Source organism: Sardina pilchardus, chromosome 8, assembly GCF_963854185.1.
Source record: "Sardina pilchardus chromosome 8, fSarPil1.1, whole genome shotgun sequence".
Lineage (NCBI taxonomy): Eukaryota > Metazoa > Chordata > Actinopteri > Clupeiformes > Clupeidae > Sardina > Sardina pilchardus.
In genome coordinates this window covers 1,650,633-1,668,132 of record NC_085001.1, presented here as the reverse complement: position 1 = coordinate 1,668,132, position 17,500 = coordinate 1,650,633, and the positions used below count along the sequence as shown (strand labels likewise).

Here is a 17,500-nt window from a genome sequence, read left to right as displayed (position 1 = left end):
AGCATGTAGGGAGTCACTGTACTAGTGTGACTAATGAACAGGGATTAGTGAAACAAGGGAGACCTGCCAATCAAACTGACTTTAGCCAGAGATTTGAAAATAAACAAACCTTTCCTCACTCCTCTCAGCCAGTCAGCACAAACCTTTTCTTACACTTCTCAGCCAATCAGCACAAACCTTTCCTTACATTTCTCAGCCAATCAGCGCAAACCTTTCCTCACTCTTCTCAGCCAATCAGCACAAACCTTTCCTTACACTTCTCAGCCAATTAGCTGTCTTTTCCTGTTGGACAGGCATCCCGTGAGTCCCACACTTGTGTGTGTGTGTGTGTGGGGCTGATGGCCCGTCGTGTGTGTGAGGGGCTGATGGCCCGTCGTGTGTGTGAGGGGCTGATGGCTCGTCGCTTTGAGACTTCAGACCTCAGGAGGCCCACGCCCGTCCCTGTGGAACCAGGAGAGCACGCTGGCAGGAGGTGGAAGGGTCCTTGTGGAACCTCAATAGAACACAGTCCGTGTCCCGTCGCTGCAGAACCTTAGTAGAACACGGGCCAAGCCTCTGGGAGTGTGTTCGTGTACATCTAGCGAACCACAGCGAGTCGTACTGTTCCATCTACAGTACAGTGCAACAGGCCCTGGCGTAACTCGCCCCAAATTCTCATGGTGTTCAGTCCATTTCTCATCTCAATACTTGATGAATCGTTTGGACTAAAGTACCATATATACAGCTCATGACAGGATGTACCCCACCCCATTCACACACATTATAGCAGCAGAGTCAGCCCATCACTTGCACAGGACATGAAGGTTAAAAGGTGTCATGTAGGATTAACACTGTGCCTGCAGTAGTTGAACAGAAGCATTCTTTGTAAATTGTGTGCTGTTTTGAAACAAAGTTGTTTGCCATGACAGACATACAATATAAAACTCACGGAATCAGTTTTGTTATAGCGTATTAGATCACAGGGCATTGGTTTGCTGATGAGACGCCCTTAGATGTTGGTGTTTATGCATCACTGCTGAAAAAAAAACAACCTGACCAGCTTAAGGTGGTTTGCTGGCTGACCAGCTTGTTTGACCACCCTATGATGGTTGACCAACTAGACCAGCAAAACTCTTGCGAAAGCACACCTTCAGCTTATCCAGTTTGGTAATTCAGCTGGTTTTGCTTGACATACCACCTCAAGCTGGTCCTATTAGTTGGTGTTGCTGGCCTACATTGCTGGTTTGTACTGGCCATGCCAGCTTATGTTGGTCATTCTAGCAAACCAGCATGACCATCTCACACCAACAATGTCAAGCTTGGCATCTCAAACCAGATGTATCCCACATGACAGGCTGGTCCCACCAGCATGCCCAGCTTCCTCAGATGGTAAGTAAGTAAGTAAGTAAGTTTAATTTTTCATGCCAAAGTGCTTCACAGGTAAAAATACACAGATTAACACAATTCAACATACACAACAGGTTACACCTCCAGACAACAGAGAAAGACATATACACACATAGACAAGGAAACATGTGGCATCAACATCCAATTGTTCCACAGGAACTCAAAGACTGTTAAAAGCTAGTCTGAATAAATAGGTTTTAAGAAGAGATTTAAAAGCAGTGACAGATGATGCTGATTTAAGATCCTGTGGTAGACTGTTCCAGAGGCGTGGTGCATGGATGCTGAGAGCACGGTCACCCTTCTGTGTGTGAGAACGGGGTGTGTCCAGGCGTGTGTGGGATGCAGACCTTATTGGTCGTGATGGAGTGTAAGAGCTAATCATGTTTGATACATAACCTGGGGCCTGCCCATGTAGTGATTTAAAAACAGTCAATGCCACTTTATACTGGATTCTAAATCTTTTTCCAGATCTACTGCAGTTAAAAATGATTTTAACCCTTAAACAGGCGATGTGCACTACGAGATACATACTTTTAAACATCCTGTATGGGGCCACAATATATATTTTTTTCAAATCAAGTTATCGGTTATCAAAAGTCCTGTCTGTTATCAGTATCTAGGTCACATGACTTGGTTCAGGTTATCAGTCATTGTTTCGTCAGCCTGATCAGAAATCAAAATGGCCACCAGTGCTGGAGCACAGGCTGACCATGAGATGAGTAATTACGTATAAAACATAATTATTTTCAATAAAACAACCATATTAACTATTATAACTGATTATAACTATAGTCTAAATATATTTATGAAAGGAAATAAAGCCTATTATGCTCAAAGTGTTAGTTTAGCAACTTTGAAATGTATGTATCCCACGAGATACGTTGCCAGATTAGCGGTATAACATGTGGTCAATGTGTAATATTGTGTATTCTATGTGGTATTGAAAATTTTGTTTCAGACAGGAAGACAAACTAATATACACTGCAAAAACAAATGTTTTCAGGTACAGGTATGTACATTATGACAGTATAACCATATATATATGCCCACAGGGTATCACAGTTAGTTCATTTTATAGCAACAGATGGACGAGTATGAGAGTGATAGAGAACCCTAACCCTGAAGGCTCTTTAGACTCAGGCAGTAGTGATGAGGATGAAGATGAGGAAGCAATTATCAGGCAGAATGAAGAATTAGAAAAGGAGGATAGTTCTGATGGGGGGGGGGGGGGGGGGGGGGACAAATGGAAGAAACGCCCAAAAAAGCTAAGGAATTTAGGTGACAGTGCCTTCATTGATGGACACATGGTCATATTTGTGAGCAGGCAAACCATCTTAACCAATATGCTGCCCCTTATTGGTCTGGATAGCTTCCTAAAACTGTGACTTTCCCCAGTCATATACTCAACTCAGCACTGTTAGAGTGTGTATAGGCTATACGTTGCGGATATTTTGCAGATTTTTGCAGATTAACGTCACCCTGTAAATTCAGAGTCCTCGCGAGAGCACACTTGGAATTGTGTCTGCAACAGACTCTGGCAATGAGTAATGATGCACATTATTTTTTTCCCTTGCATTGCGGGGAAGCAATCACATCGGTGTATCTGATATAGGCGGCCCGGAGGCGAGCTTAACAGATGACGACAGAGCTGCAACGTTGGAAGTCAGTAAACATTGGTCATAGTGATATCCAATTGCTTCAAAGTCCGGAATCAGTCAGAGTAAACATTGGTCGTAGTGTTATCCAATTGCGTGCAGTGAAATTTTTAAATGCATGCTTGGTGCCGTCCCTCGAGTTAGGCCATTACATTATTCGTGGCCAGACCCTTAACCTTTCTAAATTGCCAGGGTCTGTATTTTCCAGGCTAGATTAGTGTACACAAATACTGACAAAGTAGATAAGATTTGTGATGTTGACTGTTTATAGAGGAAATGTGGAGCATTGTGATCATCAGGATTTAAAAAAAAAAAAAAAAAAAATGAATTTTTTAAAAAGTTCGGAATTTTTTATTTTATTTTATTTTTTTTACGAATTTTGATATTCATACTATGAAGAGCTTCATAAAAAAATATAAAATTAATTTTAAGAATTATATTTGTTAAATAAATGGCCAAAAAAATAAAGTTTCTATCAGTTATGTTTATTAAATAAAACCTTAAAATGTTTACCATTTTGATTTTTTTCGTACCTTAATAGGGCAACGTATCCTGGGAGATACAACTCATAAAATCCAAAATATCCAAAATATTTTCAAAATGAGTATGGGAATGATTTCCTTAGGTGCAAATGAGACAAAAAATAACATGAAATGATTTTTTTCAACTAATTTTTCACTTCTGCCTGTTTAAGGGTTAATTTAGCTATTGTTTTGAGTTGAAAGAAGCTGCCCTTTACTACGGCATTGATCTGTTTGTCAAATTTTAGATCAGTATCAAAGATCACTCCAAGATTTCTGACCTGTGGCTTCAAAGATGGGGTAAGAGGGCCCAGGGTTCCTCTCAGGCCTTCAGTCTGTTTGGTAGGACCAAACAGAATAACCTCAGTCTTGTTGGCATTTAACTGCAGGAAACTGTGAGCCATCCAAGTTTTTATATCCCTGATACAGTCACTAAGCTTATCAATAGCACCCTGGTTTCCAGTGGACAGAGGTAGATATAATTGCAGATCATCCGCATAGCAGTGAAAAGAGACATTATGTTTGCGAATGATTTGACCTAGTGGAAGCATGTATAGAGAGAAGAGAAGAGGGCCCAAAATAGACCCCTGCGGGACCCCAGAGGTCATAGCGGCGGGTGCAGAGGAGCATGAACCAATGTTGACTGTGTAAGTTCTGTGCTTTATGTATGAAATAAACCCCAAACCCCATCCCCAAAAGCCAATCCCCTGATTCCAACACAGTGCTCCAGACGCTCAGCATGTCCACCTGGTGGCCTAACGAGCTACACCAGCAACAGCTGGAAGAAAACCAGCAAAGACCAGAGGTGCGTTCAAGTTCACCGAACATAGGCGAACATAAGCGAACGTTTGCTAACGTTCGCCAACAGTATTCCGTTAGCCTTGAGTTTTTGGCGAACGTTTGTTAACAATCACAAACAGTCTGAGGAGGTGGTGCGCTGCGAACATACAGTGGAACTGGACGTGAGTTTGACGAACGCAACAATGCAATTACTGTTAGAATGGAATGTTAACACCAAATCGTTCAAATTTAACTGTTCAAAGAAAACATGTTCATCATGAACGTTTGCCTATGTTTGCGAATTTGAACGCACCTCAGCTATCTGTTTTTTTTTCAGTAGGGATGGTGGAGCATTGTTGTGAATACACCTGACCCACAACCACTAGAGCAAGGGTTCCCATAATTACACCAATGAAGCATTAGGCCGTTTGTGTTCCCATAACTACACCAATGAAGCGTTTGTGTTCTCTGAAGTTGTGGTCAGGTTCACTATCCCCTGGGTAAGTGGGTATGTCTTTAATCAACTTTGGATTTTGCATCACTTGACAACAAAGACGGACAGAAATGGTTCTTTGCGACCAAAGTCATTCAGGTCCTTCGATTTGCTTGCTTCATCTGTGAGAAGGGTCATCATCAGATATGAATTTAAACATATGAACCATGTCTTTAAAGGGAGTTATTTTGAGAACCACTGTACTAGAGGAAGCTTTGCTGATTGGCCGCCTGCAGCACAGCAAGATGGAGCCGATGAGCAGTGTCTTCTGGGGTTTATCCACACACACACACACACACACACACACACACACACTACCCACTTCTACTAGCATCCAAACACACATACACACTACCCACTTCTACTAGCATCCACACACACACACACACACACACTATCCACTTCTACTAGCATCCAAACACACATACACACTACCCACTTCTACTAGCATCCACACACACACGCATACACACACACACACACACACACACACATTACCCACTTCTACTAGCATCCACACACACATACACACTACCCACTTCTACTAGCATACACACACACACACACACACACACACTACCCACTTCTACTAGCATCCAAACACACACACTACCCACTTCTACTAGCATCCAAACACACACACTACCCACTTCTACTAGCACCCACACACACACACTGCCCATTGCTACTAGCATCCAACACAGTTTTGACATAATGAGCCAAATTCTGCAAAAAATGTGTAAGCAATAGGCAAGAACTGTAAACATTACTGTAACAGTGAACACACACACACACACTGTCCACTGCTACTAGCATTCACACACACATGCATATTACCCATTTCTACTTGCATTCAACCACACACACTACCCACTTCTACTAGCACCTAACACACACACACACACACACACACAGTTGGCCTATTTTCCTTAGGTTCTTGGTGAACAAGACTTCTGGCCAAGATGGATGGGTTTGGTGAGCTGAGTTATGAAGTATTCCGACACACACACACACACACAGCAGGGTTTGGGGTGGCCTGCACGTTCTCTTAGGGTTATTGCTTTTCCTTGGGCATCTGAACAGGATGGCTCTGATGAACTAACATCCACAGCATCTCTCAACCACCCCCCTCCCCCTCCCCCCTCCACACACACACACACACACACACACACACATACCCTGTGAAAATCTTAAACACACAAACACTCACTCATACGCACAGCAGGATTTGGCGTGGCCTGTTTCCAAAGGTTCTTGGTGACACACACACACACTAACACACTTCTACTAACATCTCACTGTAACACACACACACACACACACACCTCTGAGTCTTTGCTGTGGGCTGTAAAGGTCGGGACTCGGGACACACCAATCCAACCGGCTGACCGTCGGCAGAAAAGCAGTCGGACTATCAGTCAGGCTCTCGTCTACCCTGGTCGGTCAAAAAAGTGCCACTGAACACACCAAAGCAACCTCGATTGACTGGCCAAAATTAGTCCCGACGACGACTGACGACAGCACGGGACACACCACACAGACTCGAGTCACCGACCGCCCCCGAGTGCCCGACAGACGATTATCGGGTTGGTGTGTCCCGGCCTTAACACACACACACACACACACCTCTGAGTTGTTTCTGTGGACTGTAACACACACACACACACTTCTGAGTCGTTTCTGTGGGCTGTAACACACACACACACACACACACACCTCTGAGTCGTTTCTGTGGGCTGTAATTAGTTCAGCAGGTGAACACTGCAACATCAAGATAAAGAGGAGCTTGTGTGACATCACTTCCTGCGTTTGTTCTGGAGGTTATTTGCGGCCCGTAGGAATGTGAGTTATCCCAGAACACAGCCATTCCAAACAACAAGTTCACTAAGCCATGGCCACACACACACACACACACACACACACTCAAACACAGCCCACCAAAGAATTCTGTACTTTTGTTGTTTAAGAGTGAGCTTTTGAGCCCCACCTTTGCATCCTGAGACCCCCTACACACACACACACACACACACACACACACACACAGTCACAGTTTCTCAAGATGCTGGTCTTGGTTATGTTGTGTGCCAGGCAATTATCCTGTGTGTGTGTGTGTGTGTGTGTGTGTGTGTGTGTGTGTGTGTGTGTGTGTGTGTGTGTGTGTGTGTGTGTGTGTGTGTGTGTGTGTGTGTGTGTGTGTGGTCGGTACAGGGTAAAGGCCAGGCATTTTTAATATGAGTTGCAATGCCACTGATTATATATTACGCCAGTTTACTGAAATGGCAGATAGATCCCTCCCTGTGTCTGCATGTGTGTGTGTGTGTGTGTGCATGCATGCTTGTGTATGTGCTGCATATGCCTGTGTTGGTGTGTGTGTGTGTGTGTGTGTTTCTGCACGTGCCTGTGTTGGTGTGTGTGTCTGTACGTGCCTGTGTTGGTGTGTGTGTGTGTGTGTGCGTGTCTGCATAGGCCTGGGTGGAGGCACCTTCCTGTTTTGATGCTTACGCTGGAGTGGATGTGTCTGTGATACATTGGGAAGAACCTTCTCAAAAAGGCTATGGGAACACACACACACACACACACACACGCTCTCTCTTTCTCTGTCTCAAAAATAACTCTGCTGCATAGAGCTGCAATGGGGAGAGCCCAGAAACTCTCTCACTCTCTCTCTCACACACACACACACTCACACACACACTCACACACACACACACACACACACACACACACACACACACACACACACACACTCACACACACACACACACACACACACACACACACAAGGGCTGCTAGTACTAATGATTATTTTCATAGCCGATCAATCTGTCGAATATCTTCTTAATTAATTGGTTTTTGATCAAAAAACTTTTCAGAAGAATGAATACCTTGTCTCTGAAAGCCTAGGATTATGTTTTGTACCCACACACACACACACAAGCATGTACGCACACACACACACCACATACAGTATATGTTTACTTTGCTATCATAGAGGAGTCAGCTGATGACCAAATGTAGGCCTACCATACTCACATAAGCACACATATCACTACAGATATATCATCATCAAATGATCATCAAATGATGATGATATGATATATATCCCCCCCGCCCGGAAAATATATATCCGTCCGTTTCTCGGTTTTAAGTTCGTGCATTGGTCAGCAGAAAAGTAGCCTACGTTGCATAACAACATCCACATGCAATAATACAACAACAACGTCTAACAGTGACTCGTCTAAGCTACTCATTTGGACAACGTTACACAGCCCTATAAAGGCTAAGTTGACTGACTTTACACAACATAGAAAATTGTAAATAACCTGATGGAAGGCAACTAATGGGATGCTGTGCATATTTGGGAAGGTATGGTATAGTAGGCCAATTTGGTGTGAATGCACACACACACACACACACACACACACACACACACACAAGGGAAATCTTCTCTCGTTGTTGAGTAGCGTGATGGTACGCACAGTACGCCTGCAGGTGGGCCTGCACACACACACACACACACACACACAGCCCTATACTGAGCAGCTTGGACGGGCCTGTTAGATGGGCTAACACACACACACACACACACACTCACACACACATGCACCCTCTTGGATGGGCCTGTTAGAGGGGCTAACACACACACACACACTCACACACGCACTCACAATACACATACACACACACACATGCACCCTCTTGGATGGGCCTGTTAGAGGGGCTAACACACACACACACACACACACACTCACACACGCACTCACAACACACACACATACACACACACACACACACACACACACACATGCACCCTCTTGGATGGGCCTGTTAGAGGGGCTGTCCACGTGATTTGTAAACTCTCGCACACTTCATCAGCTCTCTCAGTAAATAGACCAGATGAGCTCAGAGACAACAGCACAGCACAGGTCCTGGGGCAACCATGTTGGAGGCTTGATTGCAGCACAGCACAGCACAGGTCCAGGGTCAGCCATGTTGGATGCTTGTTTGTGCGCCACTCTGGGCTCTTTTGTGCCGGGCCTTCGTCCTCGCTCCTCTTCGTCCTCGCTCCTCTTCGTCCTCGCTCCTCTTCATCCTCTTCGTCCTCGCTCCACTTCATCCTCGCTCCTCTTCGTCCTCGCTCCCCTTCATCCTCGCTCCTCTTCATCCTCGCTCCTCTTCATCCTCGCTCCTCTTCATCCTCGCTCCGCAGGCCCTGAGATGTGTGGCCCAGCGCTGCCTGGACTCTGACGCAGGTCCCCTTCCTCTGCGCCGGGCCGGGCCATTGTTCTGATGACCCCGGCGGCTCTATCTCTCCCCTCCAGACGCTTCCTGGTTCCTCCCGCACAGGAAGTGAGCTGGCGCTCGGCTGCTCTCTCCCCCTCTCACACTGCACACATAAATCAGCACTGTGCTGCCCAGGCTCTTTTCTGACACACACTTCCTTCTTTGGCTTTTATTTCAGTAACCAACACACGTTTAAGTACATCTGTCTGTGCGTTTTAACTGGTGTGTTTTAACCATGCATAGTATATACTGTAGAATAACTGTAAAATACTACAGATTAGGTTATAAAACTAACGGAACACAAAAGGAATCTCAGTTAGTCACTGTGTCAGTGTGTGGAACAGAACCTGAGACACCAGAACTCTGACCCACATCACAGGATCTGTTCTAGAATCAGCTGGCCATGATGGCTGGACCGTTTCCATTGAGGGTGATCATATTTGGATACAGAATATTTCCCATATATATCCCTCTCCATTGTATTAGAGGCACAAGCACATAACTTGTCTGGTTTTGTTGAAGGAGGCTATTTTGAACACTATGTAGCCTAACTGATTTGTTTGGCTAGCGTCTCCATAATAGTTTCACATTGGACAGCTTGAAGGTCACTTCATTAGGCTACTATAATGAATGAGATTGTAACATTTAGGCTACTGTTTCGGAGCTGAGCCGAACTTTTATTGCACAAAATGTATCATGTTGCCAAATGCAGCACTGCGCGCGAAATTCACCCGACGAGTGTGAATCAGAAAGCGCAGGAATGCAAGGTGCCATCGGACTTTCACCAATAAATCATTACTTACAAATCCCGCAAAGGCACTTCAGTCTGGGCTTTTAAGAAACCCACAAACCACTTCAAAGCACGCAGCAGCGGTTTCCCTGCTTAGCTGTCCCTTGAGCGGTTTGATCAGGACGATGCAGGCTCTGCTTCATCCTTTAGCGCAGTTTTATCAGCGCGAAACACACACAGGAATTCCGGTCAGGGAATGACCGTCCGATTCCCAACTTCCACAGGAAGGTTAGCATAAAAAGCTCCCCTTCGACCACAAACTGCTTTCCAGTCCGCCCAGGGACATTCCCACACGCACCTCCGCACTGGGATATGTGTTAGAAGCAGCGTCCTTCTGGAAAATGTCTTTCTTTTCATATTTGGTAACTTCAGTTGGTAAACTACTCGAAGCAGACGCACGGCGGGACTTGCGTAACGGCACTGATTCATGAAGGTAGGCTACAGCATTTTCTCGCACTATTCAGGAGTAACAAAACTAGCCTGTGTGAACTCTCAGTCGCAGTTGGATGGGGGGGAAATCATGCATTTGATGTCAAAACAGCATAGGCCTACTTTAATCAACCTAAAAATACCAGAATAATATCCAGTGTATGGTTTGGATGAAAACGTGTAAGCCTGTTTATTTTTTATATATATTGTTTGATATCCCGTTATTACTTACCTAAATACTCTCTAACCTCTGTGGGGAATTAAAAACATATTTCTGAATAACAGTTTGCCCAGTTTCACAGACTGGTCGAAGAAACCATACAAATAGGCTATGTCCTCACCCTTTTGACTGTTTGTAACAGAAATGTTGTTCATAGTCAACTCATCTTCGTCATTAAAACGTTTTGGGGAATTAAAACTAATTTGTAGGCTAAGTAACAAATCAAACAAAACACAAAGCATGAACTGCGTTCGAGACGGCTGAGCTGATCACTCATTTACAGTGAGATAGGGCGCCCCCTGTAGGCTCTAGTTCACACCAAATGCAAAAGTCGGGCAGATTCAGAATACTCATTTTAATCGGTGGTCAAGGAAACAACTGGCAAAGATTCCCCAACTCATTAATTAGCCAACTACCGATGGCGTGCCTCACACTGCAATGATCATTGTTCTCTTAAGTTTGATTCAAGACCTACATTGACCTTAATGGGTGCCTATTATCTAGTGCCCAGATCATGGGGAACACAGGCCTACTGTATAGGCTACAACACAATAGGGTGTGATATAGCCTACTTGTGAAATGATCCTGATACACTAGGTCAGTGTTTTTCAACCACTGTGCCGTGGCACACTAGTGTGCCGTGACACATTGCTAGGTGTGCCGTGGGAAATTATCCAATTTCATCTAAGTGGTCTAAAAAAGAGTGAATAGAAATAATTTTCTTTGTGTTCATTTGATTCCTATTCAAGACACTTTGACAAGAATGACTTGATATCATTAATGCGGGCTACAGATTTTTTATTTAATTTAATTTTCCATAAAATTTCATTTTATTTAACATTTTCGGCTGGTGGTGTGCCTCAGGATTTTTTCAATGAAAAAAGTGTGCCTTGGCTCAAAAAAGGTTGAAAAACACTGCACTAGGTTATGGATTCAAATGGAATGTCATACCCCTGAATAAACACAAATTTGTCACATATTTCTGTTATATAAAATGTATACTGAAGGCTTTTTTTGTTTTTATGTCCTTGTTCCAGAGGGGAGGAGTCAGCTTGCCTGTCTGCCCACCATCACCACCATCACCATCATCATCGTCATCATCGTCGTCATCAGCGCTACGAAGCTGCTTCACGCCGCATTATTACTTTTGGTACGCGCTAGGCCTGCCTCAAACTCGTACCGTGAGTAATAATGCAGCGTGGCGGCCACTACCAGCCGCTCAGGACCAGCGCCCCTGGGCCTCGCTCCGCAGCGCACGAGGCCTCGTCCCAGCAGCATATGAGGCCTCGCCCGCACCGTACAAGGCCTCGCTCAGGAAGGGCGTACGGGACGCGACCTACACGGACTGCAGCGGACTGAGCTTTAAAGCGTGTTCATATTGGCCACAACACTTACACAGCACATTTACGGAAACTTTTGTATTGTTAATTTAACATTCACTTCTATGTTGTGTTGTAGTGGAGGGTTGGGTTGGGTTAGGGTTGGGTTGGTTGGTTGGGTTGGTTGGGTTAGGGTTGGGTTGGTGATGCATTTGTAAACCTCTGATATAGTAAAGCATTCTGACTGAGGGCAGTAGAGGATAACTCTGACTCACCACACCATAGATATATAAAGCTTTATATATATATATATATGCACCACACAGGTCCCAAAAGCTCCTGAACCCAAAATAGCCTTCTGATTGGAACAGAGCATTAGAACACCTTATTTATTTATTTATGGCAGATCAAGGGGCGAAAGCCTTTCAAGTATGTTTTAATATGGTCCCCTGTTAATTTGATCTCCCTCTCTTCCCAAGTAATTTATTTTATTCAAGCTTCACAGCCCTGCTGTCTAGATTGCAATCTTCTCGGCCTAGTAAATTGCTGTCTTCATATGCAGCAGGATCCCATTTGGGCACTTGATTGGCTTCTCTAAAGGTCCTGGTGTCACTGGGAAAGACTGTCCTGTCTCATTAGCTTCCTGTGGGCTATTAAGAGATCTGAATCTTGATTTTGGTTTTCATAGGACACAAATAACCACACATGATTGAAAGGGATAAGAAAAAAATACTAAAGAATTAATAAAAGCATTGCATGGATTAAGTGCATAAACTTGTCTGTTCTATTCATTTATGCTTTGTGTTGCATGAAAAATGCGCTGTATAAATAAATAAATAAATAAATAAATAAATAAATACAAACTTGCACATTTTACTCTCTCTCGCTCTCTCTCTCCCTCCCCTCCCTCTCTCTCAATCTCTCATTCTCGCACACTTCTAAACACAATCAAAGGGTGTGAGAGAGAGATGTGAGACACTAAAATTAGCTCATTCTAACAGTGTAATGTGAATGAAAACGTCACCAGTGGATAAACCCGAGCCGTATGATAGACAGATGCTGGTAGGCCTACAGACTTTGGTGCGAACTATCCGTTTTACATTCCGCTTAGGAACAACATGACGTCACATAACTACGGCGTGTTTGTAGCAACCAAGATTCTTCATTCGGTTACATTTTCCCAAGCTAGCCTACAACCTACTTTACGTGCAGGCTATCTTGTTTTGTGGTTAGTGAACGTCAGTGCTAGATGGACAAGGAGGACAGTCAGGAGGTCGAAAATGCCCCGCTTAAAACCAGTGATGTGTACACAGTCGATAAAAATCTTCCCGAGAGGTTTAACAATCCTGACTGCTTCCGAGGCTACAGGTCAGTAAGCTAAAGTTAGTTCGATTTGTAAACCCAAAACACACATTCTCAATAGCCTTTCAAATTACCCTAGGAAATTATCTACTGAAACATACTGTTATGTTATGGAGATATTCAGACAGAAATACCTAATTACCTTGTGCTTTCGAGTTAGGCCCTGCTATTGTCTTTCTTTCGATCCATTTAAAAGTCCTTAGATCAAGACAGTGCTCTGTAGCTCACCAAGCTTCTACGGGGTTCGATTGTGGGCCAGATCCAGTGTTGCACCTGAATTCATTATAGCCTAGGATATATATTATATAGCCTACACACACACACACACACACACAGAGAAATGTGGACCTGTCACCTGAGATAAGCTCTAATCATCTCTAAACTCGAAACGGTTTCCCTATTTTCAGTCCGCAGGGCCCCGGAATATTCCCGAGCCTTAATCTCAGTCGGCAGGGCCGTGGACTATGATGATATTCTGATGTTTTGAGCTGCACCTGTAGGCTACTGTGGCCAGATTCATACTCTGTCAAATAAAATGCCGCAGTCCCAACCTGTAGCCCAAGGCTATCACATTGTTTTAGTATCTCTAGAATAGTTTACTGTTCTTTTTATGGATTTGTTGTGCATTTGTCATTTTATCATCCTGTTGACGTTGTAGTGTATGTTGTCGTATTGTGTTGTTGCTGTAGTGTGTGTTGTGTTGTGTTGTTGTGTAAAGTATTGCATACTGTGTTCTGAGTGGAGCACTGGCTTTTTCAGCACGCGGAGGTCCAACCCACTCTACCAGACCACAAACCAACAATACGGGAGCAAGAAGCCCACAGTCCATGAAATGCCTGTGAGTAAAATAAGTGAAGCATGGGTATGCACACACACACACACACACACACACACACACACACACACACACACACACACACACACACACACACACACAAATAAATACACATACACACGCACATAGACACACACATTCTCAGCAATCTACTCCTCTTTCATTTCTCCATAGAAACACACACACACACAAACACACACACACACACACACACACACAGCCTGGCAGTTATTTTGTCCAGATATTTGTACTGGCACTAAGCCGGTTGAAACTTCTCCATTATTTAGACTAAATGGAATGGCCTAACGGAGTGTTGGTCTTTAGGTGACGTTCAACGGGAGTTATCGGAGATTCTCTGAGCCCCTGCTGAAGAGTGGAATGTACCGAGATAGCGGTTTCAACACCTCCCTGGAGAAGAGCGTCGTGGCGCGGCCACACCCCATCCCCCTGCTCACACACACACACACACACACCATCCCCCTGCTCACCCCACACGGCTCTCACCCAGCCCACGGGAAGGAGCCAGCCAGCCAGCCATGAGGCGCAGGGACATCCCAATGAGTGTGTGTGTGTGTGTGTATGCATGTCAGTGTGTGTTTGTGTGTGTGTGTGTGTGTGTGTACATCTGGCTCGTAGTGTCGGGACTTCACACGTCGCCAGACTGCACCTGCTGCTTTGGATGAAGCTCAATAAATGTTCCACCAGTGATTAGACAGAGTTACAGTTGATGCATTTAAACCGTGTGTGTTACAGTTGATGCGTTTAAACCGTGTGTGTTACAGCTGATGCATTTAAACCGTGTGTGTTACAGTTGATGCATTTAAACTGTGTGTGTTACAGCTGATGCATTTAAACTGTGAGTGTTACAGTTGATGCGTTTAAACCACATGTGTTACAGCTGATGCATTTAAACCGTGTGTGTTACAGTTGATGCGTTTAAACTGTGTGTGTTACAGTTAATGCGTTTAAACCACATGTGTTACAGCTGATGCATTTTAAACCTTGTGTGTTACAGCTGCTGTTTGCATGTGGGCTTGGTTTCTGCAGTTGGGGGTGGAATGTTCTTGAGTGAGTGAGTTTGATCCAGAACAGGGTTTTGGGCTCAGAGTGTGTGTGTGTGTGTGTGTGTGTGTGTGTGTGTGTGTGTGTGTGTGTGTGTGTCTTATTTTTACAGCATTTAACCACCAATCTCTGATCTGTTTGTGAAGACACTGGATTTTAGTAGCACATTCTATTTGTTCAATTAAAATAAATACCACAAAACCTACCCCAATACATCTCACTTTTGTGCATCTGTTTAAGTTGCTGTTCCTGCTTCTGCCACCAGGTGGTGTGTGTTGAGTGTGTGTGCACCAGGGCGTGCGGGCAGATGAGATGCGCTCAAGCTCTTGCTGCTGTTCTGGAACTGTACTACAGCATGGCAGTGTTTTTTTTTTGTCTTATCCTGAGATATGTTTCCCCTCCCATAGGATACGTTTCCCCTCCCATATGACACTTTTCCCCTCCCATAGGATACGTATCCCGTCCCATAGGATAGTGTGGAAGTGTGCAAACTGGGAGGCTTATTGAGTATGGAACACTAAGATACTCAATAGAACATCACAGCCGTGACCCTTCGGGGGCCCCGTACTGCATGGCCAGGGTACCTAACCTGTGTTCTCCTTCCTCCAGTCTCTCTGCTCTGGGCACCATACTGCATGGCCAGGGTACCTAACCTGTGTTCTCCTTCCTCCAGTCTCTCTGCTCTGGGCACCATACTGCATGGCCAGGGTACCTAACCTGTGTTCTCCTTCCTCCAGGGTACCTAACCTGTGTTCTCCTTCCTCCAGGGTACCTAACCTGTGTTCTCCTTCCTCCAGGGTACCTAACCTGTGTTCTCCTTCCTCCAGGGTACCTAACCTGTGTTCTCCTTCCTCCAGGGTACTTAACCTGTGTTCTCCTTCCTCCAGTCTGTCTGCTCTGGCGTGGCAGCGGAAACACCGCCCTCTCTCCTCGGTGCTGTGGAGGATGGCAGCGCAGTGTGTGTGTGCGTGTGTGTGTGTGTGTGTGTGTGTGTGTGGAGGATGGCAGCGCAGTGTGTGTGTGTGTGCGTGTGCGTGTGCGTGTGTGTGTGTGTGTGTGTGTGTGTGTGTGTGTGTGTGGAGGATGGCAGCGCAGTTCTTCTGTAGCTGATGAAGTCGCGCTCCACCCAGATGCACAGCAGAAGTGTGTGTGTGTGTATGTGTGTGTGTGTGTGTGTGTGCATTAATATTTCATCTGGGCCTCTGAGGGGCTGCTCCGATTGTTCTAGCCCAAAAGGACTAATGCGTTTAGAGAGCGCATGCAGAGAAAGGCAGACAAAAACACGATGGGGGTTGGGTGTGTGTGTGTGCAGTGTGTGTGTGTGTGTGTGTGTGTGTGTGTGTGTGAGTGAGTCTGAGAGAGTGTCTAGCCTGGCATTGCATTCGCACACATTTTCACTGCATTCATTATCATGTGGATCTGTGCTGGCGTGTAAAGCGCCGTTTGGGTGTTAAAGAAGGGGGCTGTTTCACGGATACGGGTTAGATCTGTATAATATCTACGGGTGAGATCTGTATAATATCTATGGGTGAGATCTGTATAATATCTATGGGTGAGATCTGTATAATATCTACGGGTTAGATCTGTATAATATCGGCCCCAGTCGTGGCGCGACTGGCTGGGGCACCTGCACCGTACGCCGGCGACCCGGGTTCGATTCCCGCCCCGTGGTCCTTTCCGGATCCCACCCCTACTCTCTCTCCCACTCGCTTCCTGTCACTCTACACTGTCCTGTCACATTAAAGGCATAAAAGCCCAAAAAAAATACTTTAAAAAAAAAAAGATCTGTATAATATCTACGGGTGAGATCTGTATATGGGTGAGATCTATATAATATCTATGTGGGTGAGATCTATATAATATCTATGGGTTAGATCTGTATAATACCTACAGTTTAGATCTGTATAATATCTACGGGTTAGATCTATATAATATCTATGGGTTAGATCTGTATAATATCTACGGGTGAGATCTGTATAATATCTACGGGTAATATCTATTATCTACGGGTGAGATCTATATAATATCTACGGGTGAGATCTATATAATATCTACGGGTTAGATCTGCATATAGTAAGGAAATGGAGCTCTGTAGCTCAAAGACAAGAGACTCATTTCATTTGAACAAAGTCCTCCACCATCAGTTTGTGCTCAGGTGTATGCAGCACCTTCACATGAGGCTCAGTGGTGGCATCATTTCAAACATGGCCATCGCTGCCGTCAAGCTTCAGCTCCTGAAGAGCAATACTCGCTCTTGTCCTGTCACAAAGCACCCTTGTCGTAGCTAAGCTCACAGAAGGATTTGATTGGCTCCCAGGAAGTCTATCAGGCTTAGTTGATTCCTGGATCTGGTTGGCTACTAAA

At 44.8% G+C, this 17,500-nt stretch overlaps 1 protein-coding gene and 1 long non-coding RNA gene across 2 annotated transcripts; both read left to right on the top strand.

The window, feature by feature from the left end:
* The first annotated feature begins 10,190 nt into the window (after positions 1 to 10,190).
* On the top strand, positions 10,191 to 12,651 carry LOC134089466 (uncharacterized). Its single transcript, XR_009940057.1, has 2 exons — positions 10,191 to 10,342; positions 11,596 to 12,651. It is a non-coding gene; the product is annotated as an uncharacterized LOC134089466 (long non-coding RNA).
* A 406-nt stretch (positions 12,652 to 13,057) lies between these two features.
* Positions 13,058 to 15,332, top strand: pierce1 (piercer of microtubule wall 1). The gene is made up of 3 exons (XM_062543903.1): positions 13,058 to 13,245; positions 13,999 to 14,077; positions 14,399 to 15,332. Exons 1-3 carry the CDS (start codon positions 13,127 to 13,129, stop codon positions 14,612 to 14,614), a joined length of 414 nt encoding a protein of 137 aa, XP_062399887.1. The 5' UTR covers positions 13,058 to 13,126; the 3' UTR covers positions 14,615 to 15,332.
* Positions 15,333 to 17,500: the final 2,168 nt, after the last annotated feature.